Source organism: Misgurnus anguillicaudatus, unplaced genomic scaffold (genome assembly GCF_027580225.2).
Source record: "Misgurnus anguillicaudatus unplaced genomic scaffold, ASM2758022v2 HiC_scaffold_29, whole genome shotgun sequence".
NCBI classification, from domain to species: Eukaryota; Metazoa; Chordata; class Actinopteri; order Cypriniformes; family Cobitidae; genus Misgurnus; species Misgurnus anguillicaudatus.
The window spans coordinates 3,892,706-3,916,437 of record NW_027395279.1 but is presented as its reverse complement, the minus strand read 5'-3'; the positions used below and the strand labels follow the sequence as shown (position 1 = coordinate 3,916,437).

General features: G+C 38.3%; 1 protein-coding gene across 1 annotated transcript in view; it reads left to right on the top strand.

Annotated features, from left to right (window-relative positions):
* LOC141362747 (uncharacterized) overlaps positions 1–17,524 on the top strand; it is a 29,029-nt gene extending 11,505 nt beyond the window's left edge. Inside the window, exons 3-18 of the mRNA XM_073864957.1 lie at positions 583–732; positions 822–982; positions 2,965–3,144; positions 3,251–3,392; positions 3,477–3,661; positions 3,839–3,980; positions 4,087–4,259; positions 10,423–10,629; positions 11,612–11,774; positions 12,437–12,586; positions 12,675–12,835; positions 15,435–15,614; positions 15,731–15,872; positions 15,950–16,134; positions 16,311–16,452; positions 16,550–17,524. Of these exons, the coding sequence (XP_073721058.1) occupies positions 583–732; positions 822–982; positions 2,965–3,144; positions 3,251–3,392; positions 3,477–3,661; positions 3,839–3,980; positions 4,087–4,259; positions 10,423–10,629; positions 11,612–11,774; positions 12,437–12,586; positions 12,675–12,835; positions 15,435–15,614; positions 15,731–15,872; positions 15,950–16,134; positions 16,311–16,452; positions 16,550–16,755 (2,669 nt within the window). The 3' untranslated portion in view covers positions 16,756–17,524. The remainder of the gene's footprint in view (positions 1–582; positions 733–821; positions 983–2,964; positions 3,145–3,250; positions 3,393–3,476; positions 3,662–3,838; positions 3,981–4,086; positions 4,260–10,422; positions 10,630–11,611; positions 11,775–12,436; positions 12,587–12,674; positions 12,836–15,434; positions 15,615–15,730; positions 15,873–15,949; positions 16,135–16,310; positions 16,453–16,549) is intronic.
* Positions 17,525–23,732: the final 6,208 nt, after the last annotated feature.

The window sequence follows — 23,732 nt, the reverse complement described above, 5'->3', positions numbered from 1 at the left end:
AAGGGTGAGTAGCTCCACCTGCAGTTCGCCTGGGAGACACAAAAAGGGGCGAAGCTGAGAATAATCACTTGTGATCACGTGTGGACATAAAGAAGAAGTTGGAAGGTTTACCTGTGAGTCCCCGTGAGAGTCGGAAGCGACTCGAAACCAACGCTCTCCTGGCCCAGAGAGCTAAATTTTAGTTATCCCTTTCCCCTCTTACCTTTTAAATTATTTAATAAAGATTGTTTCAATTTACTTGCTCGCATTTGTTTGGTCATTGGGGTGTTTTTGGGACCTCCTCGAGGTGGAAACTGAGGGAGGGGTGAGACTCACGATATTGGTGGTCCGCTCCGACCTGTGACACTAAGCTTAAAGACGCAGCCAATGCAAGAAAAAGGGATTATATTATAGACTAGCTTTTGGAAACAAATTGGAAAAGAAAAATAAAGCTCTAAACAAGGATTGACTCTGTATAATATGTATAACTTGGTTGTATGTAAGTTGAATTTTTATAAAAGCTCTCACAGAGAAAGATTACAGATCAACAAACAGTATGAATATGTCATAAACACAAATTAAGAGATGAACGTTTTCCTGCAGGAATTGCCTTTACAAATGGTGATAGGTGGAAAACCATGAGAAGATTTGCTCTTTCAACTCTTCGAGACTTTGGGATGGGAAAGAAACTGAGCGAAGAGAAAATTATTCAGGAGACGCGATATCTGCGGGAAGTGTTTGAGACCTTCCAAGGTATATCAACTACAGCATACAGTTCATTAATGCCAATTTGAGTGCTGATGTTTAATAACATCTGACCTTCGTTTCTGTATCTCTCGCAGGAAATCCTTTTGATACAAACCAGCCAGTAAATTATGTCGTTTCTAACATCATCTCAGCTATTGTTTGTGGAAATAGGTTCGAATATGAGGACCCAAAGTTTAACGAAATGGTTGACAGGGCAAACCAGATCATCCACATTAGCGGCTCTGCTGCCATACAGGTTCCCATTTTATGGTTCCCAAGTTTTCCTCTAGGTGACACTTTTAGCCTTAATTAAGATGTTTGTGGTATTTATATGATCACATCTTTAAAAATGTTCAGTAATACATTGTGTTTCATTTATTTTCATTAAACATGCAATGTGTAACTTTTTAGGATCTCCTGAATGGACCCTTTTACAGTGTTTCTAACGTGGGTGAACGTGATTTCACCAAGTAGGATGTGATTCTGGATCAACACCATTGTTGGTCCTGGATCAAATTTGTATTAACCAATAAGATTGCAGGATTAGGATTAAGGTGTATGTTAGATTTAGGATTGGGTAAGGGCTTTTAAAAATACCCCTCAAACTATTATTTCACACTAATTTAAGGGTTTAAAATGGTTAGGGTTTGAGGCTATGTCCATGCGAAGCCGGTGCATTCTCTATCCGATAATTTTTTTCCTTGCTCTAAAAAAATAGTCCGTAAACACGAAACCACTGAAACCGACTGAAAGCGGACCAATATGGGGCGCTGTAATTCTGCCACAGATATACACTATACACGGAGAAGAAGACTTTGAGCATGCGCATAACCAACGTATGATGTTGTCCATTATCGCTTGTTGGTCACCACAATTGCATAGAAGCAATAGATTTTGCTGTAATTAAGCTAGTAGGCTTTAGTAGCTTCTGTAGCATGAAACACAATCATGTAGTCCGCCATTATTGTTGTTGCTGTTACATGTGACGCTTCCGACACGTGATGTAATGACGTTTTCGCTTCACAAAATATACGGATTGGCTGTACACACGAAACCGCAAGGGTGACGATTTCAGATTTATCCACTTTAGGACCCGGTTTCAAAAAATACCGGATTCAGTCTCCCAAAATGCTGGATCCGTGTGGATGAAATGCCAATACGATAACAAATTTATATGTATACAGTGATACGCGTCTCTGTGTGGACAGCCCCTGAGTTAAGGGTAAGTTGGGGTATCTTTGATTATAACGTTTATCCAGGATCACATCTTACTTGGTGAAATCACAGCACTATGGGGCGGTTTCCCAGACAGGGATTAGATTAGTCCTAGACTAAAACATTTTAAAGAGCTGTCCAAACTGAAAACAACTTGCACTTTTATATCTTGAAATACATCAGTGCCCTTTGTTTTGCCTCAAAATGCACACAGGTAGTAATGTTTTTAGTAAGGCATGTTTGTTAAAACTAGTTATATTTCCTAATTAAACTAAGGCCTAGTCCGGGATTAAGCTAATCCTTGTTTGGGAAACCACCCCTATGTCAAATGAATTCTAACGTGTCAGCAACTCAAAAAGTTTATCAAAACGCTTTCCCAGCATCATAGGGTGTTTTCACATATAGTTCATTTTAAAAGAACCAAACCCAGTTCACTTAAAGTGAACCAGGAAAGGAACTAGCTGAATGTGACCTCAGTCCTTTTGGTGTTCACAATATAGTGGACTCAAAAGAGGACCCAGTTCTCTTTTTGGTCCTCTTCAGAACTAAAGTGATCTCAGACCTTTTCTTGTTCATATCACAACTTCAAAAGAACTCAGATCCCAGCTTTCTGTTCAGCAGTTTATTTTGATACAATGTCCAAACAACATGCAAAGCGGACCGGGACCTCATTGATTTCACATATCAAAAAGAAATCGAACCACAAAAGAACCCAAAAGCGAACCGTACTCAGACCACCTCCTGACGTGGTCTGAGTTCGGTTCACTTCTGGGTCCTTTTAAGGGGGTCTGAGATCACTTGGTTTGTTCACATATACACCCTGAACTGATCTGAGAGCGTTTGGAGGGCTCAAACGAACTAGGTGTGAAAACACCCTTAATGTCTGGTTGTTGCGTTTTGTTGCACTAATATTATAGTATATGAAAACACGGCACAGTACAGTGTTCCCTATCAGTCTAACTTACAAATGGTAAGAGATATTCTGACTGTATGTTGTACTTTGTCGTGTGGCTCCACCTGCAGATCTACAACCTGTTTCCAGTGCTTAGGCCGTGGCTGAAGACCTGGAGACTGCTTATGGAAAGTTTGGATAAATACTATGCTGAAATGCAGGTGCTGGTGGATCGCTTACGGGAGACATTTAACCCTCTCGACTGCAGAGGATTAGTTGATGCCTTCCTCATCCAAAAACAAAGCTTAGAGGTAGAATATCATGAATTTATATATCAAATGTGTGGGTTAATATACATATGTTTAAAACTAATTCTCACTCAATAATAATAAAGCGTGTTTTTTGTGATTTTAACAGAAATCTGGAGAAAATGATTCGCAATTTAATGATCTGAACCTGCTCATGACTGTGTCCAACCTGTTTGCTGCCGGTACTGACACCACCGGTACAACGCTACGCTGGGGTTTACTGCTCATGGCCAAATATCCTCAAATACAAGGTCATACTGTATTTCTTTTGTCTCTAATGAAATGTTGTAAAAGGTCTATATGAAATGTTTTCTGTGTGATCTTTTGGGTTATAGATCGTGTTCATGAGGAAATTGATAGGGTGCTTGACGGACGTGAACCAGTTACAGAGGACAGGAAGAATTTACCTTACACAGACGCTGTGATCCATGAAATCCAGAGACTGGTGAATTTAGTGCCCTTGAATCTGCCACATCAAACCAGCTGTGATGTGAACCTCAATGGATATCTCATCAAGAAGGTCCGTGCTTGCTCGTATTGTATAATATTCACACTTTACAGTCTGTTGTCCAGCTTATCTTTCACTAGTTTATTTTAAGGAAATGTACTCGTTGTTGTTGTTTCCAGCCAAAATGAAGGCTCCAAAACCCCCAGTCTTTATCACACTAATGTTGTCTGTGTTTCTTCTGAAATCTAGGGGACGTGTGTTCTGCCACTGCTGACGTCTGTTTTGAGAGATGAGAGCGAGTGGGAGACGCCCGACACTTTTAACCCTGAACACTTCCTCAATGAGAACGGTCAGCTGATCAAACGTGACGCCTTCATGCCCTTCTCTGCAGGTAATAAACTTTACTATTCACATCAAAATCAATTTGATTTGACTTACTGTATGTTGTTTAACAATTATTACAAATCCCCTTATTGCATTACCTTCTTTTTTCTCAGGTCGCAGGATTTGTTTAGGAGAGGGTTTGGCCAGGATGGAGCTCTTTCTGTTCTTCACTTCTCTTCTTCAGTGTTTTCACTTCACTCCTCCACCTGGAGTCTCTGAAGATGAATTGGATCTCACACCAGTTGTGGGTTTCGTCTTGAACCCCTCACCACACAAACTGTGTGCAGTCAGTAGGGTAGAAAACAAAAGGCAAAATAACTAGTGAAATATATACCTCATAAAGATTGTAAAACATAAAGACTCTTAAAGTGGCATCCAGTGACTTCTTTTTCGAGGGCACACGACTGCAAAGTTCGTCAAAACGTGTTGATCATCATGTCAAAATATGCGTTTGGTGCGCCATGTGAACCTATGTGAACCACACATCATGCAAAAATATGTGCCTGCTGCAGACGCTTCTAAAGTGTTTATGATAAAAGAGACACGTTTGTGTTAGTGTCTTGCAAGTATTTTGTGAACCTGAGCGCGTCTCTTTTATCATAAACCTGTTCGACATGTGTGCAGCAGGCACGTATTTTGACAAGACTCATGATGCATATAAGTTTATATGACGCATCGAACACATATTTGGAAATTGCGCAATTCAGAAGAGAAGTCACCGGCTGCCACCGGACACTTGTATAACATTATATATCACTCTTAAACTATTATATTATCTCATTGCTTTTACACTACACATGTACATTCTGTGCCTAAACATAATCAATTGTTGGTGTAAAAATGTATATGCTGTATAAATATATATAGATCATTTATGCATTTGACAGATACTTGTATGCAAACTGACTTACAGGGCATTTAAGCTATACATTTATCAGTATTTGTGTTCACTGGGAATCAAACCCATGATTTTCTTGCTGCTAACCCAATGATCTAGCAGTAGAGCACAGGAACATGATATTTCTGTAATGATTAAATAAAATACTCTTCTAGAGGAAATCAAATCAGCTTCATTCATATTTTGATAAGAAGACTGCAAATTAGTCACAGCTTTTGCTCATTTCACTACTTTTTCTTCATTATGTGTAAATAAAATAAATCAAACATCTTTAAACAGATTCACAGAAAGTCATGTTATAGTCACAAAATATTTGATGAACTTATTCGTGTCCATGGCATAAAATTCAGCTGTTTCATGCCTTGAGCACGAATGTCTTTTTCGTGTTTCACTTGCAAAAATTTCTATAAATAGTTTTTCGTGTCCGTGGCACGACTTTATTTTTAGTGTCATTTTATGTATTGTTTTCTCATTGTTTTTTTCTATTTTCTCCCCATTTTCGCTTGGGGTTTGAATCACTTTCTTTTACATTTTTAGACATCGTAACCCAACTCCAGGTGAGAATAGTTTTAAAAGCGGAAGAAAAATATGTAGAAACCAATACATAAAAGTACATCCTACCCAAATCCCATATCTAACCCCAACCCCAAGCGACAATGATTTAAAAAAAATGACATGACGAAAAAGACGTTCGTGTTCAAGGCATGAAAAAGCAGCATTTTGTGCCATGGACACAAATAAGTTCATCAAATTGTTCATGATTATAAGACTTTCCATTAGATCAAGTTATCTTTAATTATTACTAGGGCTGTCAATAGATTAAAAAAATTAATCTAGATTAATCGCATGATTTCATGAGTTAACTGCGATTAATCGCAAATTAATCGCACATTTTTATCCATTCTAAATTTACCCTAATTTAACACTTTTCAGGTTTTTAATATTCTAATCATATATACATATATAGATGCTTTATGGAAATGTATGTTAACAACAGCCTGTTTACATTTTAACAGAATCACCAGCCATTGTTTTGTATATGAATTTTCCTTTCAGAAGATTTTTCTTTCTCCATTTTTGTTTGCTGCTGCATCATTTGTGACCTATGCTGGCCAGTTGAGTCTTGATTTGTTGAAATATAACAAAATATGACAGAACTACACGTGTTTGAAGTTGAAAGAGTCAAATTACCACAAACATTTCCACATCCATACATTATATTACCACATCAATACCTTAAAATCACTGGTAAAACTAATAGATTTAGCACACACAAAGCAAAAACATCATCAATGTATGTTCAACTTTTTTTCCTTTTGTTTGATTGACATTGAGACAGACTGCTTAAAATCTAAGTGATCTAATATAATGTTATACATCAGATATTTTTACCCAACAGTTAACCAAACATTTACTTAAAACATAACATATTATAGAGCCTACCTGAGTGAATTCTTATCAAAACAGATATTTGTAAAACTGTAATTTTGTGTATATGTCTATCCGGGTCGCGCACTCGCGTGTCTGTGTGCACGCGCTTCAGATATCACTCAGTCAGCGTGAGGGGATCGCTTTTGAGTCTTGTCGCTCTTAATAACTCTTTAACATTAATCAGGTACCGAACTTTATCTCTCTTAATGACTATTTTAACATCAAGCAAGTCCTGCAGTCTATTTTCTAAGTCATGCATAAATTAAGCGAAACCAAAATGAATTGAGACGCATTTGATTTTGTATTAGATTAAGCATTAGGAGGACGGTAACGTTACACCTCTCAGACGTATAAATAAAGATCATATCAGATGTCCAACGAGCATTTAGAGCATTGGATTTGGTAGACGATTTGCTTAATGTTCTTATTTCTATGAAAACCTTTTACTCATTTAGAGAGAGTCACATTTGTCTGCGTCTCTGTTTATTCAACTATGGGCTGGACCAAGGGTCAAACAGAATATGCGCGTTGCGTTAATCTCCGTTAATAAAATTAGTGGCGTTAAAATGAATTTGCGTTAACGCGTTATTAACGCATTAATTTTGACAGCCCTAATTATTACACGGCTCTCTGGAATGCTTGATTCTGATTTGTCAGTTGAGACATTTGCAGGTTCGTTCTTTTCAAGTAATATCCGCTCCAAAGTAATAACGCATAGCCGGTACTACTTGTACGAGTAAAATCGCTCCGCGCCAATAAAGATCAATAAAGATTACTGTTTGGCGCCATCTTGTGACAAACACTGGACAACCACGACAAGACACAGACAGCTTACTGAGACTGAACTTGACAAAATAGAGCATGACAGCTACGAAGCCAACACACACAAAATTACAGAATGGGCATTAAAACTTCTCAAAGACTGGCTAAAAGAGAAAAAATGGAGACAGACAAGTATGAAGCAGAGGATCTTAATAAGGTATTACGATCATTTTATGCATCTGTGCAAAGTTTCGCGGAAGGATAACATTTTTAATTTAAAACAAATATGCCAATAAAATGTTTCAAATTCATATTCATGTCCGTTTTTTTCTTATGTGGCAAGTAGCCGTGTAATAAGCGGGATAATGTAGAGGCAGCCGGTAGTTATCGGGAAATAAGCCCCTTCAGTGTGATACAAGACCCTCCGCTTCGAGTCGGGTCCTGATCACACTGTCGGGGCTTATTTCCCGATAACTACCGGCTGCCTCTACATTATCCCTTACATAAGATGGTGCTGGTCCCTGCTGGACATTTGTTATAAAATCAAACCTGGCTTGAGAAGAGACAAGTGTGATACATAAGTAAGTATTACTTGTCAAGATGACTTTCAGTTCAGAGTAAAAAGGAAACACAACTCAAACTTTTGACCAGAATGACATACGTGCTCCTGGACCACAAAACCAGTCATAAGTCACATGGATATATTTGTAGCAAAAGCCAACAATGCATTGAATGGGTGAAAATTATCGATTTTATTTATGCCATGATGAGCAATGAGCAAAATCACATCAATACTTCATCTGGCCCGAAGAAAAATTGTGTAACATTTTGTGACCTGATGAGAGTAAAATTGTTCCTTTCGGGTCAAGTGTTATCAACAGAACCTCAGGCGACTCTCAGGTACTGAATTCAAGGCACAGTGCACTTTAAAGACAGTTGGTGCAAAAATAATTGGGATGTTTTTCATACTACCGTGTTGGGCCTATTTTTCATATACAAGGGAACATGGATCAGTTTAAATACATCAGAATACTTAAAGAGATTATGTTGCCCTTTGCCGAAGAGGAAATGCCCCTAAAATGGGTGTTTCAAAAAGACAACAACCCCAAACACACAAGCAAGAGGGCAAAATCTTGGTTCCAGACAAAAATGATTAAGGTTATGGAGTTGCCAGGTCAATCCCCTGATCTCTACCCCATTGAAAACTTGTGGGGTGACATTTTTCAATGCAAAACCTAAACATTGACAGAATGTGAATCCTGGGTTGAAATACCTGTTTCTTGGTGCCAGAAGTTGGTTGACCTGATTTGACACAGATGTGCAGCCATTCAGCAGTTTCAGACACATAACTTCTAAGTCTGGTTTCACCGAGGGGCAACCTTCCGATCTCTCTAATGAAGCCAACACGGAAGTGACTTAAACTGCAATTCATCGACTTTCCGCTTGAGGCTGGCTTCAAAAGGGAGTCAATTCCCATAGACTTCCATGTTAAAAATGGCCAACTTTACAGTAGAAAATAATATGTTTACAGCCTGGTACAAAAAGTGTTTTTGGCCTATATAGCTAATTTTGCCCTTCATGACAACTGTGAGGGGGTGAATTTTTTTGTAACTCACCCGTTTAGATTATATTAAGCCTTAAACTTCTGCATAATTAAGGGCGTGGCCGCTTGAGTGTCGGTTGAACAGCCACTGCTGTCACTAGACTCGCGCTAGGCGGGCGTGGTTTCACCTCAGCTTCACCCATGTCCTGCCTCTTTACCCATTTTCGGTTTTCCGCGAGTAATTCGCGGGGACGCGCGGCCAAGATGGCGACGGCAGGCAACGCCTACTTTAAGCTTCAAAAGCGATCTTCACAAACCAATGGGTGACGTCATGGACACTACGTCCATATTTTTTTACGGTCTATGGGTTTCACACATTGCAATTGTAAACTGCACATTTGCAGCACTAATGTTGTTTAGCGCTGATGTTAACAGGTTAAAGCATTCACAATGCACTGGTGAGTATCACAAAAGTAGGGCTGAAGCAGCTGTGCTGCAATAGTTTCAGCTGCAAGTTTATTCAGCATCCATGACTTATCCAACTGTGTTGATTGGTTACATGTTTGTGATATAGGAAACAAAGGCGATTTCAAACCGCAACTAGTGGTGGTCCGCTCCAACCTGTGACAATGACATATTGAAAAGAATAGGATGAAAGGGGATTTTAAGGATATACTAAATAAATGAGAAAATATACACATAAAAGAGAATGAGAAATAAAGTGCCTTCTGTTCTTCAATTCTCTCCTTCATTGTTTTCGCTTCACTCCTCCTCCTGGAGTATCTGAAGATGAATTTGATTTTGCTCCAGCTGTGGGCTTCACACTGAATTCATCACCACACAAACTGCCAATAGACTCCAAACTATGATTTCAAACAAGAAGACTGTAACCCGGTCTTGAACATTGGGGGAGGCCGCAAAACATTCAGGGCTATTTGTATGTGTACTAAAAATATCAAGTTTCAGTAATCAATAATCAGTATTTATTGTGGTTAAAGCAAATATTCTTATTATTCTTAGTCTTATTGTAATTTTTGTATGTCTATAATAAATCAAACTACAGCTTGCCATTTTGAAGCATTTATACTGGAATTTATTCACACTGAACGGAAGTTTTGGAGTGAAGAATTAATTTATTTTCTCACAAAAACGATGTCACTTCCTTAAGAATGATGTCATTAGGGAACTTAAGCTGTTTCACAATTTAAAAATGAGCCAATTTTATATGAAAACGACCTTGTCAACTCAACACACATCATGTTTGCTTATGTTGGTTGATTTATAATCAAAATAAAAATAATAAGATGCGTGCAAAAATCCTTGATCATGCAGCACGTTTTCTTAAAAAATGCAATGGAATGCGGGATATTTATGCGATGAAATTGCGGGAACTTGCAAAAACTAAGATACATATACATTGATACATATGATTTTTGCTACGAAAATATGGGGATTGTGAAATTATGCAAGCCCCACATATTTTGCCCACGGAAATCTGCAATTTATGCTGCGAAAGTGCGCCATATTTTAAAAAATGTGTCCCCCGTTTAATATGCAGACTTTGGCTGATTATGCGTTCAATCATGTGATCACATAATCACGTTTTTTTCTGGAGGGACTGCTCTATCTTTAAATAAAACTCTAAAACATAGATTTTTTTTGTGGTCACTCTGGACTGACTGACACACTACTGCTGTTGTGTTTTTGTTGTAAATCTTTCCTGGCTCCTCCTTCTCAATGTTTTAGACCAAACCATTTCCTGACCTGAAAACTGGTCTATTCAGTCTAAAGACTCACTACAGCTGTGTGTAAATCTCTTTAACTATGGCTTTAGTGGAAACACTTCTCCTGAATGTCTCTAGCACAGGAGCTTTACTCGCTGCTCTTCTGCTGCTTTTGGTTATTTATTTCTGCTTCAGGTCTCCAGAAGATGACCAAGAACCTCCAGGACCCAAACCACTGCCACTCGTGGGAAACCTGCACATTCTGGACCTTAAACAACTTCATGTGAGCCTCTTGAATGTAAGTAGACTTTTCTTTTCAATTTAATTTTCCAGATATTTCCCATTACAGTCGCAATGAAATGCATGGGGGTCTCAAAATTGTGTAAGCCGCCCAAAAATTCCAAAAAAATGCATTCACTTGAGTCTTGCAAGTTTAAACAAGTGTGATACAAAGCCTAGTTCGTAGTTCATAGGTTAAGCAACACCTGCGTAACCTGGATTTTGTACTACTGCTGATTTTTCTTGCACTACAATGTAAATATTTTATATGTTTTTAGCTGTCAATACTTGTGTCTCACAACATGGGTGGGTATAAGTGAAATGGTTTTTCAAGTACTGACAGCTAAAAACATTATGAATGCATGAATGCATTTTTTTGCAATCCGTAAACCTTCCGCCCTCCACATAAGGGGCGGAACCTGGGCTTACTACAAAAGGCCGGTCACTACGAGTTCCTTAACTCACCGTAGTGAACTAGTCAAACTGGGACCAAACTAGCCTGGGCGGAACTAGAAACGCTGCGGAAGCCACCCCCTAAGGAGGTTACACTGGGTGGTACTGTAGGGGTGGGCGGTATTAACAAAAATCCATTTCATGTAATGAGTCATTTTATTTGACGGTATACATGTTTATCAGTTTATATTGTTTTTGGAATTTAAACATTTGCAGACATTTGCCACTCACTATAGCTTTTAACTAAATGCTCACCACAGTTCTAAAATATGGTTAAAGCTACATAACAACAGATTAAGTCTTTACAGAGATAATCTTGTTTTTAATTAAATTATAAATTTCATAGACTATTGAAGCTATAGTATGCATTCATTGTATTTTGTATTTATGCATACAGTACATTAAAAATAGGCAATATGTAAAATGAACAGGTATGAACCCTGCATTGTTTATAGAAAATACATCTTTTATCAGTGCTTTTAATTTGTAATGTTATATTGTCGGACAGGTTTGTTAACATTTTTACTGTTTTTCTTGCTCTTGTTAAGTTATCCAAGAAATATGGGTCAGTGTTCAAAGTTCATCTTGGACCCAAAAAGATTGTGGTTTTGGCCGGATACAAGACGGTTAAACAAGCACTGGTGAACCAGGCTGACGAATTCGGGGAAAGAGACATAACACCTATATTCCATGACATCAATAAAGGATACGGTAACACATCACTTTAACCGTTTTACTAGTGACTATAAGTTCATATATAGCTATATATATTGCTTGTTTTTTTGTTAGTCTGTACTTTGTAATTTGAGAAAAATATTTCAATGTTATATAAAGGTTGCCTTCAGAGGCAGCATTTTAATGTATGAAGGCATCAAGGCATGTCCGAATCCAATTTATTTACTTCTTGTTTCCTTGTTTTCCTTTAAATAAACCAGGCTTGATAACGTATGCAGCCTGCATATTCAACCTCCGGAGGCTGCAGCCTTCCGATTGAGAAAAAAAAACCCTCATTGTTTTGTTTCTATGCGTGTGTGTGTGCGTGTGTGGGGAATGAGATTGGTCGAGCCTGAGTTCGAAAAAAATAAAGTGGCCAATGGTCCGAATGTGTTTCCCAGAGCTGCCTTCATGCCTCCGAAGTCATTGCCTCATGAGGCAGCGAGGCAACAAGTCAGCTGCCTAAGCTTTAGAACGCACCCAATGCAAGAAAGAGGGATTCAATTATAAACAAATTGGAAAAGAAAAACAAAGCTCTAAACAAGGATTGACTCTGTATAATTTGTATAACTTGGTTGTAAGCTCTCACAGAGAAAGATTACAGATCAACAAACAGAAAATGTCATAAACACAAATTAAGAGATGACATTTTCCTGCAGGAATCGGCTTTACGAATGGTGATAGGTGGAAAACCATGAGAAGATTTGCTCTCTCAACTCTTCGAGACTTTGGAATGGGAAAGAAACTGAGCGAAGAGAAAATTATTCAGGAGACGCGATATCTGCGAGAAGTGTTTGAGACCTTCAAAGGTATATCAACTACAATGTACAGTTCCTAATATGAATTTGAGTGCTAATGTTTAACAAAATCTGATCTTTGTTTCTGTATCTCTTGCAGGAAATCCTTTTGATACAACCCAGCCAGTAAATTATGCGGTTTCTAACATCATTTCAGCTATTGTGTATGGAAATCGGTTTGAATATGATGACCCAAAGTTTAACGAAATGGTTGACAGGGCAAACCAGTTCATCCTCATGACCGGCTCTGCTTCCATACAGGTTCCCATTTTATGGTTCCCAAGTTTTCCTTTAGGCGACACTTTTAGCCTTAATTAAGATGTTTGTGGTATTTATATGATCACATCTTTAAAAATGTGCAGTAATACACTGTGTTTCATTTATTTTCATTAAAGATGCAATGTGTAACTTTTTAGGATCTCCTGAATAATGGACCCTTTTACAGTGGTTCTAACATGGGTGAACGTGATTTCACCAAGTAGAATGTGATCCTGGATCAACATTTTCATTAACCAATAAGATTGCAGGATTATGGTTAGGGTGTATGTTAGATTTAGGTTTAGGATTGGGTTAGAGGCTTTTAAAAATACCCCTCAAACTATTACTTCACACTAATTTAACACTGTGGGGTCGACTGCGGCGTGGGCGCCGCAAACTCTTTATTTTCAATCACTCCGCAAAGAGACTTAGATAACTGATTTTGGACATACAGATATGATTTATACATCATTTAAAACGTTAAAGTTTTTTTCTGTCCACTCCCAATAAAAACAGATTGTTGTGCTTTTCGCAAAATTAAGAAAATAAACATGATGCGCGTATTGTTCTCTCTCCCTCAGTGAAGTCATTTCAAAAACGTGTCGGAAAATTAACTGTAACTTCACAAATACATGTCATAGAAACAAAAGATAAACATCTACATAATGCTTGAAATGTCAGCTTTTAAATGATGTAAGTGAGATCAAAAACAGATATTGTCATTCGGTGTAAACTGTATGAAAAGTAGGAGAGGGACCGTCTCTCTAATGTTACTTGATTATCTGTAATGAGATGAGATCGCCACACCCCTGCGCCATTGAAGTGAATGAGCAGAGACATCCATATGCATGACTCGTGTCTCCTGCAGTCAATGGATAAGCAATCCAGTCCACAACCCAGTCTCTCCATTCCTTGTTGTTTCATCCGATTGCACCAAAACATGGCATCTAAATCCTTATTTACTTGCATATGTGTGTCAATATCTCCAGACGCTAGTGTTTCTTTGTTCTTCCGTCAAACATTTCACGTGAGGGTTCCGCACATACACAAACACACGAGTCAGGAAACTCAACACGTTTTTTGGTATTCTTATAAAATACGCGATTGCAAATAGTACAATCCTTATTTACTTGCGTATGTGTGTCACTATCTCCAGACGCGAGTGCTTTCTTTGTCTTCTGTCAAACAGTTCACGCGATGGGAAACGCACATAAACAAACACACGAGTCAGGAAACTCAACTCGCTTTTTGGTATTCTTAAAAAATACGCGATTGCAAACAGTACAATCCTTACTTAGTTGCGTCTAAGCGTATATCTCCGCACAGCACGTTTATTAAACACAGGATCACTCGCATATGCACACATACTGCTTTCATGATCAACACGTGAGGTAATGACGGCGGCTGTAAACAAACATTGATAAGTTTATCACGCTTGTCCCATGTTGTGTTTGTACTATAATGATTACAAAAACACAAATAAGAGTCCAAACAACGATAGGCAGTTGTTCTTTTGAGCTTTTTACTGCACAAAAGTAAACCTCTCACTGGCCAACCAAACACAAACGCTGTGTTCACTTTACGATGGCCAAACAGTACCTTTACCATGATTAGGCTACTATGGTTTTTAAAAGGTAACTTATACTTGTGAAATAAATATAATATCAATAGAAATATATGTGTGTGTGTGCGTGCGTGCGTGCGTGCGTGCGTGTGTGTATTTACATTATATTGAAAAGTAAACCATATCATGGTTTTACTACAGAGAAAGTTACATTCCTGTTGAACATCCCCACAAGGCTCATTATGTGGCTCATTATTCAACTCTTTTGTCTCTCACCTGTCAATCACTGATTATTCAGGAGCTTTCCCGCCTCCACGCATACAGCCTTTCCCAAGCAAAAGTGTCTTAGAAATTGTAAATCAATATCTTGCTTTATGTGAATGAGTAGGCCGAATGATTTTCACATCATTTTGAAGAAAAAACTCTAGACTACTAGATCCTGTTTTGAAAAGTCTTGGGAAAACATGTTTAGAATTAGTTTTGTGGACTTAAAAATTTTGCTTTTTCAAAAACCACGCATAAACATTTTTCTCTCAAAAATACAAACATGTACATACATGTTGATTATATGATATTGTAGCCCAGTTTGTGATGAACACAGTGTTATGAGACTTTTGCCATTAATATGTTTTTAAGCAACTGAAAAAAGCACAAATGTCAATGCATGTCAAAACTTCCCCAGAGCCCTAAAAACCCCTTAGACCCCAGAGGGTTAAGGGTTTAAAAATGGTTAGGGTTTGAGTTAAGGGTAAGTTGGGGTATCTTTGATTAAAACGTTGATCCAGGATCACATCTTACTTGGTGAAATCACGACACTATGCCAAATGAATTCTAACATGTCAGCAACTCAGAAAGTTTATCAAAACGGTTTCCCAGCATCATAATGTCTGGTTGTTGCGTTTGGTTGCACTAATATAATATACTAATATATGTATATGAAAACACGGCACAGTACAGTGTTCCCTATCAGTCTAACTTACAAATATTAAGAGATAGTCTGACTGTATGTTGTACTTTGTCGTGTGGCTCCACCTGCAGATTTACAACATGTTTCCAGTGCTTGGGCCATGGCTGAAGACCTGGAGACTCCTAATGGAAAGTTTGGAAAGCAACCATGCTGAAATGCAGATGCTGGTGGATCGCTTACGGGAGACCTTTAACCCTCTCGACTGCAGAGGATTAGTTGATGCCTTCCTCATCCAAAAACAAAGCTTAGAGGTAGAATATCATGAATTTATATATCAAATGTGTGGGTTAATATACGTATGTTTTAAACTAATTCTCACCCTAAATATGCCGCATGTTAATAAAGCATGTTTTTGTGATTTTAACAGAAATCTGGAGAAAATGATTCACAATTTAATGATCTGAACCTGCTCATGACTGTGTCCAACCTGTTTGGTGCCGGAACTGACACCACCGGCACAACGCTACGCTGGAGTTTACTGCTCATGGCCAAATATCCTCACATACAAGGTCATAACTGTTCTCTTTATATTTACAAAAGTAAGAAAAGATATGAAACATTTTCTGTGTGATCTTGTGTGTCATAGATCGGGTTCATGAGGAAATTGACAGGGTGCTTGATGGACGTGAACCGGTTACAGAGGACAGGAAGAATTTACCTTACACAGACGCCGTGATCCATGAAATCCAGAGACTGGCGAATTTAGTGCCCTTGAATCTGCCACATCAAACCAGCTGTGATGTGAACCTCAATGGATATCTCATCAAGAAGGTCCGTCTTGCTCGTATTGTATAATATTCACACTTTACAGTCTGTTGTCCAGCTTATCTTTCACTAGTTTATTTTAAGGAAATGTGCTCGTTGTTGTTGTTTCCAGCCAAAATTAAGGCTCCAAAACCCCCAGTCTTTATCACACTAATGTTGTCTGTGTTTTTTGTGAAATCTAGGGGACGTGTGTTCTTCCACTGCTGACGTCTGTTTTGAGAGATGAGAGCGAGTGGGAGACGCCCGACACTTTCAACCCTGAACACTTCCTCAATGAGAACGGTCAGCTGATCAAACGTGACGCCTTCATGCCCTTCTCTGCAGGTAATAAACTCTACTATTCACATCAAAATCAATTTGATTTGACTTACTGTATGTTGTTTAACAATTATTACAAACACATTCCCTTCTTTTCTCTCAGGACGCAGGATTTGTTTAGGAGAGGGTTTGGCCAGGATGGAGCTCTTTCTGTTTTTCACTTCTCTTCTTCAGTGTTTTCACTTCACTGCTCCACCTGGAGTCTCTGAAGATGAATTGGATCTCACACCAGTTGTGGGTCTCGTCTTGAACCCCTCACCACACAAACTGTGTGCAGTCAGTAGGGTAGAAAAACAAAAGACAAAATAACTAGTTAAAGATATCCCTTACGAAAATTAACCATGGTTTTACTACAGTTGAGACCAAAAAACCATGGTTACTGTAGTAAAACTATGGTTTTGCTCATAGTAATCAATTGACCAAAAAACCATGGTTACTACAATTTTACCACAATAAAACCATGGTTAATTTTCGTAAGGGATACCTCATAAAGATTGTAAAACATAAAGAGTCTTAAAGTGGCATCTAGTGACTTCTTTTTCGACTGCAAAGTTCGTCAAAACGTGTTGATCATCATGTCAAAATATGCGTTTGGTGCGTTATGTGAACCTATGTGCACCACACATCATGCAAATATATGGGCCTGCTGCAGACGCTTCTAAAGGGTTTATGATAAAAGAGACACGTATGCATTAGTGTCTTGTGAGTATTTTGTGAACCTGAGCATCTTTTTTACCATAAACCCGTGCGAGGCATGTGCAGCAGACACGTATTTTGACAAGACTCATGATGCACATTAGTTTACGTGACACACCAAACACATATTTTGAAATTGCGCCCTTTGGAAGAGAAGTCACCGGCCGCCACTGGACACTTGTATCACATTATAGGACTCTTAGACTATTATATTATCTCATTAGCTTTTATATTACACACGTACATTCTGTGCCTAAACATATTCAATTGTATTTTTTGTTGGAGTAAAAATATATATGCTGTATAAATATATGTAGATCATGTATGCATTTGACAGATACTTGGGTAGCACTTTATTTTACAATACGTGTACTTACCTTGTACATATATGGTAAATAAGATGTACTTACCGACAAATGTGTGGTACTTACTTTTAGGTATCTACATGGTAATTAACTGGTATCATTACTGTACTTACCAGTGGTACATACTTGGTAGTTATTATGTAACTCAGGATAAGTACTGAGTAATAACAGATACATACTTATAGTGTAGGTATACTGTAACTAAAGAGAAACATTACTGTACTTACAAATAAATGTACAATATAAGTATTTAGTATTTACAGGCAAGTTAGGGTTAATGACAGGTATTTATAGTGTACATATATGAAAACTAATATCAAACATTTCTGTACTTACAAATTATATATACACAATAAGTGTGAACTAGTGAATATACCCAGTAGTTAATGCGTATGATAGCCAATGGTTGGGTTTGCCTCACAGTGACATGTATATGATGCTATATCTTAAGTGTTAGGTCCTATGTAATAACTGTGTAAAAAGCAACACTTTATTTTACAGTCCTGTTTCCATGCAGTTACCATGAACGTACCAGTGAATGTACCCAGTAGTTAAGTACAGTAATATTTCTCATTAGTTACAGTATACCTACACTATAAGTATGTATCTGTTATTACCCAGTACTTACCTAGAGTTACATAATAACTACCAAGTATGTACTACTGGTAAGTACAGTAATGATACCAATTAATTACCATGTCGGGAAGTACAACTTATTTACCATATATGTACAAGGTAAGTACACGTACTGTAAAATAAAGTGCACCCGATACGTTTATGCAAACTGACTTACAGGGCATTTAAGCTATACATTTATCAGTATTTTTGTTCACTGGGGTTCAAACCCATGACCTTCTCGCTGCTAACCCAATGCTCTTCAAGTTGAGCACAGGAACATGATATTTCTGCAATGATTAAATAAAATACTCTTCTAGAGGAAATTAAATCGGCTTCATTTGTATTTTGATAAGAAGACTGCAAATTAGTCACAGCTTTTGCTCATTTCACTTCTTTTTCTTCATTATGTGTGTGTTTAACATCTTTAAACAGACTGATATCATGAAAAGTTGTGTTATAGTCACGGAAAATGTGATTCATTTATTCATGTCCATGGCACGAAATACAGCTTTTTGTGCCTTGAGCACGAATAGCTTTTTCGTGTCACTCACACAAATTTCTATAAATATTTTTTTTTGTGTCCGTGGCACGACTTTCGTGTCATTTTATGTATTGATTTCTCATTGGTTTATTTTCTTACCATTGTCGCTTGTGTCACGACAGGGTTGGAGAGACAGGACGCAAACGCAAGGTTCAAAATTAAATAACATTTAATAATAAAAACACGAGGGCAGACATGGTGAAGGCAGGAACACAGGAACATTAACACAGGAACAGACAGGGTATCAATGACAATGATCCAGCAGTGAGCAAACAGAAGACAGAGGTATATATACACACAGACTAAATGACAAACAGGTGTGATGAGGCAGGTAATTAATCAATGAATGTCCAGGTGATAACAATCGGAACAGAGACAAGACATGACACGGATTAACCGTGACATTACCCTCCCCTCTACGAGTGGCTACCAGACACTCACATAAAACACAACAAAAACAAAGTCTGGTAGCGAGAGTCCAAGGGAGGGGTGGAGGGCTTGGGGACCCTGGCGAAGCCGGCAGCCGCCGGAATGAGACCAACAGGACGGTTGGCCGGACTGCGCCAGGAGAACCGGAGCGATCGCTCCGAGAACCGAGGCAGACGAATTACCCCCCTCCTGGGAATCGTCGACGATCAGATGCCCCCGGAAATCATCTCCCATCCCCTCGCGGAAACGGAGACCCTCGGTAGCCACCCCGGGGAAATGATCGGGCGTGGTCCGTTCCGGATCCCCCTGCGAGCAGGATGGTGGTCCTCCGAGGGACCGTCGACGACGACTCAACCGTTGGGGGACCGCCTGGGCCGATCCTCCTCCCGCAGGCCCGCAGGAGCGAGCGATCGCTCACGGTGGTCCCCAAGAGACATCAGGGCTGATGGGGAATGAACCCCGATGTCACTACTGGGGGAGCCGCCCTCCGTGAACCTGCTGCGTCCAGTTTTGGCTGGATCATTCTGTCACGACAGGGTTGGAGAGACAGGACGCAAACGCAAGGTTCAAAATTAAATAACATTTAATAATAAAAACACGAGGGCAGACATGGTGAAGGCAGGAACACAGGAACATTAACACAGGAACAGACAGGGTATCAATGACAATGATCCAGCAGTGAGCAAACAGAAGACAGAGGTATATATACACACAGACTAAATGACAAACAGGTGTGATGAGGCAGGTAATTAATCAATGAATGTCCAGGTGATAACAATCGGAACAGAGACAAGACATGACACGGATTAACCGTGACAGCTTGGGGTTGGGGTTGGAATAACTTTCTGTTACATTTTTAGACATCCTAACCCAACTCCAGGCAAGAATAGTTTTAAAAGCAGAAGAAAACATGTAGAAACCAATACATAAAAGTATATCCTTCCCAAATCCCAAATCTAACTCCAAGCGACAATGATTTCGTGCCACGGATACGAAAAACTATTTATAGGAATTTGTGAAGTGACACGAAAAAGACATTCTTGCTCAAGGTATAAAAAAACAGCTGAATTTTGTGCTATAGACACGAATAAGTTCATCAAATTGTTCATGATTATAAGACTTTCCATGAGATCAAGTTGTCTTTAAATGAGATAGTGCTGGTACATGCTGGACATTTGTTACAAAATCAAACCTGCCATGAGAAAAGACACATGTAAGTAATACTTGTAAAGATGACTTTCAGTTCAGAGTAAAAAGGAAACAAAACTCAAACTTTTGACCAGAGTGACATACGTGACCCTGGACCACAAAACCAGTCATAAGTTACATGGATATATTTGTAGCAATAGCCAACAACGCATTGTATGGGTCAAAATTATCCATTTTTATTTATGCCAAAACTCATTAGGATATGAAATAAAGATCACCTGACATTGATATGAAACTTTAGTCCCCGCCTCCACTTAGACATAGATATACAGTTATGTTCAAAATAATAGCAGTGCTATATCAGTAACATGCTAAACCACTGTTATTCGTAGTAGTAATATTTCTGCATTGGATGTGGTTACTTACAGATGTAGTAGTGTAATAGAAAAACAATAGACCCATTTGTAATGATATCCACACTACTTGTTATGAGTTATAGAATCATTTACTGAAAGTGGCATGATTAAAATAATAGCAGTGTGAAGTTTAATTGGAAAATTTGTTCATTCTGTGAAAAAAAAACATCTCTTTTTAGTCCTTATTTAGGAAAATGGAAGCAAAATTTTCACCCATTGTTATAAAACATATCTGCTGCTGAATTTCTAAGTAAAATGGACCATTCCATCATTGCTCAGAGGAACAACGTAATTTGATTAAAAAGTTGATTTGAGAGGGGAAAATGTATAAAGTAAAGAAATGCGGCAAAGTTTAGGATGCTCACCTTAAATGATCTCAAATGCTTTAAAATGGCAACAAAAACCCAAAGCATATGGAAGAAAACAAGCAACTACGGTTAATACAGATTAGGAATGCAAAGATTCAGCCTTTCATCACCTCTAGAAAGATTAAAGATGATCTGTAAGTACTGTGACAGTCAGAAGACATCTGATTGAAGCTAAGCTGTTTGCAAGAAGCCCCTGTAAAGCAACGCAAGGCAAAATCACATCAACATATCAACTATAGCTCTCAGGTACTGAATTCAAGGCACAGTACACTTTAAAGACAGTTAGTGGTGCAAAAATCATGGTATCGGGATGTTTTTCATATTACCGTGTTGGGCCTATTTATCGTATACAAGGGAACATGGATCAGTTTAGATCAAAATGAAACTACGCGGAGATCAGCCGCTTTAGTTTTATCAATTAAAGGCTAAAAATAGCACTGTACACCATGTGTTCGCGCCAGAAGTCAGAAAAGATGTAAAACATTGTGTTTAGTACCTCAGATTAGATAAATGGGTCAGAGAGTAGGTGGTCTCTTGTGGCTGTTTGAACACATTCAAACACATGTGCATTTACGCTACAAAAGCAATCCGATTGAAAGTGTTTTTGACTACCCCTGAATGTGGTTGAAAGTGGTCGAAAGTGGACGAGCTCAAAACGTTCTGATCACCGTTTACACCTGGCATTAACGTTGTCTACTTCTGATTGTAAGGGTGGATTCACTACAGTGGTTTAATCTGTAGGAACGCCGAAATGACTGAGAAATATTAACAGCAAGATGGTGTAAAACTGTGTATTTCTTGTCAATTATCACCCTTCTGCAAACTTATACCAATGACAAAAATAGGTGCAGTTTTGATAGCAAAATATGTGGGAGAGCATTGCTAGCATTGCAATATGTTTCATTTAAAGGGGCCGTGAATTGGTCGATTTTATTGCTTTATGACGTTGATTGATGTCTACTTATGCATTTCGCGTTGTTTTTACATTCAAAAACATCAAAATAAATTAGTAATACGCTATTTTGTAACATGGATTAGTGGCTGTCTTGAGAAATGGTTCGTTTGAAGGGGCGGGCCGCATTGAAGACCTGAACGTAAACACCCACCGCTATGATTGGACAGCTTCATTCCCCGTCATTACATGTAGGGAAATGTTTTAAAAACATTAATGTGATAAAAATAGCAGCCGAACACAAATATGTTTGAGACACAAAAGATTCTGGGTGCTAAACATGATACACATAAATGACAATACGTATATTAAAGTAGAAACAAAACTCGACGTGACTAAATTACCGTATAAAACACAGTAAGCGTGCATCCGAATCTAAACTGCGGCTAATAAATCCTTATCAATAACTTTGTATATTTCTATTGTGCTTGTGAGGTCGCTTTTACATTGACGTAATGTTAAATACCACAGTTATATGATAAAAAATAAGCTTTGTTGAGTGTTTGACCTTTCAAACGGAACTTGCCTAAATTACCGTATACAACACAGTAAACGGGCATCAGAATCTAAACTGCGGTTGATAAATCCTTCCTTATAACTAACTTTGTATATTTCTACCTTTAAATTACAGTCGTATTGTTAAGTGTTGTACCTTTATTAATCGTTTAATGTTTTTAGTAAATTAAAACAGTCAACAAACGTATTTAGACACGGATGTTACAACAGGACACATTAAGCAATCTCTTTTAACAAAGCAATAGTGAAACGCAGTAACTTAAATAAAGTAAAATGTCTTACTGTGAATTATACTGCTGTGTCATTGTTGTCAGATCCAATATAAGTGGTGCTTCTGACTGAGTCTCTCTGCAAATCCAGCATCGACTTCTTTACAAATGAATCCATGTCCACAACGTTAACAAACGCTCCCCACACGAGCTGGAACTTCTTCAAAAGCAAACTTTATCCAAGCATATTGCTAATGTTAAGTTCCAAGCCTCCGAATTGAAGTATTTAGCTTCTGTGTTGTTCCCATGTGTAATGGTTTTGTTCTGTGTTTACTTGTGTTCTGTGTATTTTTGTATTTTGGACTTTTATTTTGATACCCTGCTCTGTTCTGACTTTTATTTTGATATTCATCATGCCATGTCACAGTTCACACTTCCTGTCTGTCTGTATATAAGTCACTTCCTATTCACCTGTTCCTGGCTGAATATTACAATAGTAAGCCAGCCTGTTACCTGTCTGTACCTGTTTACCTGCATCCTGTTTATCTGTAACCTGTTAATCTGTATCTGTTCCTGTTTTTGACCTGTGCCTGTACTTGGATTTTGATTGTTATTCTGCCTGCCCTGAACCCTAGCCTGTATTTGGATTTATGCTTTGGATTTGCCCTATTGGATTTGTTTGCTGGCCCTTTTTGGGATTTTACATAATAAACACCTTCTGCACATGGATTCACCTTTTCTCTGCTTTCTTTAAAGCACCACGTTACAGAATATTCAGCCATAACCCGGATCCAGCGAAGGTTAGTAACTTCCCACCAGCAACATGAAACCTGTTTTTGCCCTGTTAGCACTCCGTCAGAACCACCGGCCCATTGAGGAATATGTAAGTGACTTTTTGGAATTGAGTAACCAAGTACATTTTGATGAAGACACTTTAAAACCCGTTTTCTACAATGCTCTGGACGAATGGTTGCGTTTATGTATGCCCCATGATATGTCTGCCTGGTCCCTGGAACATTATATTGAC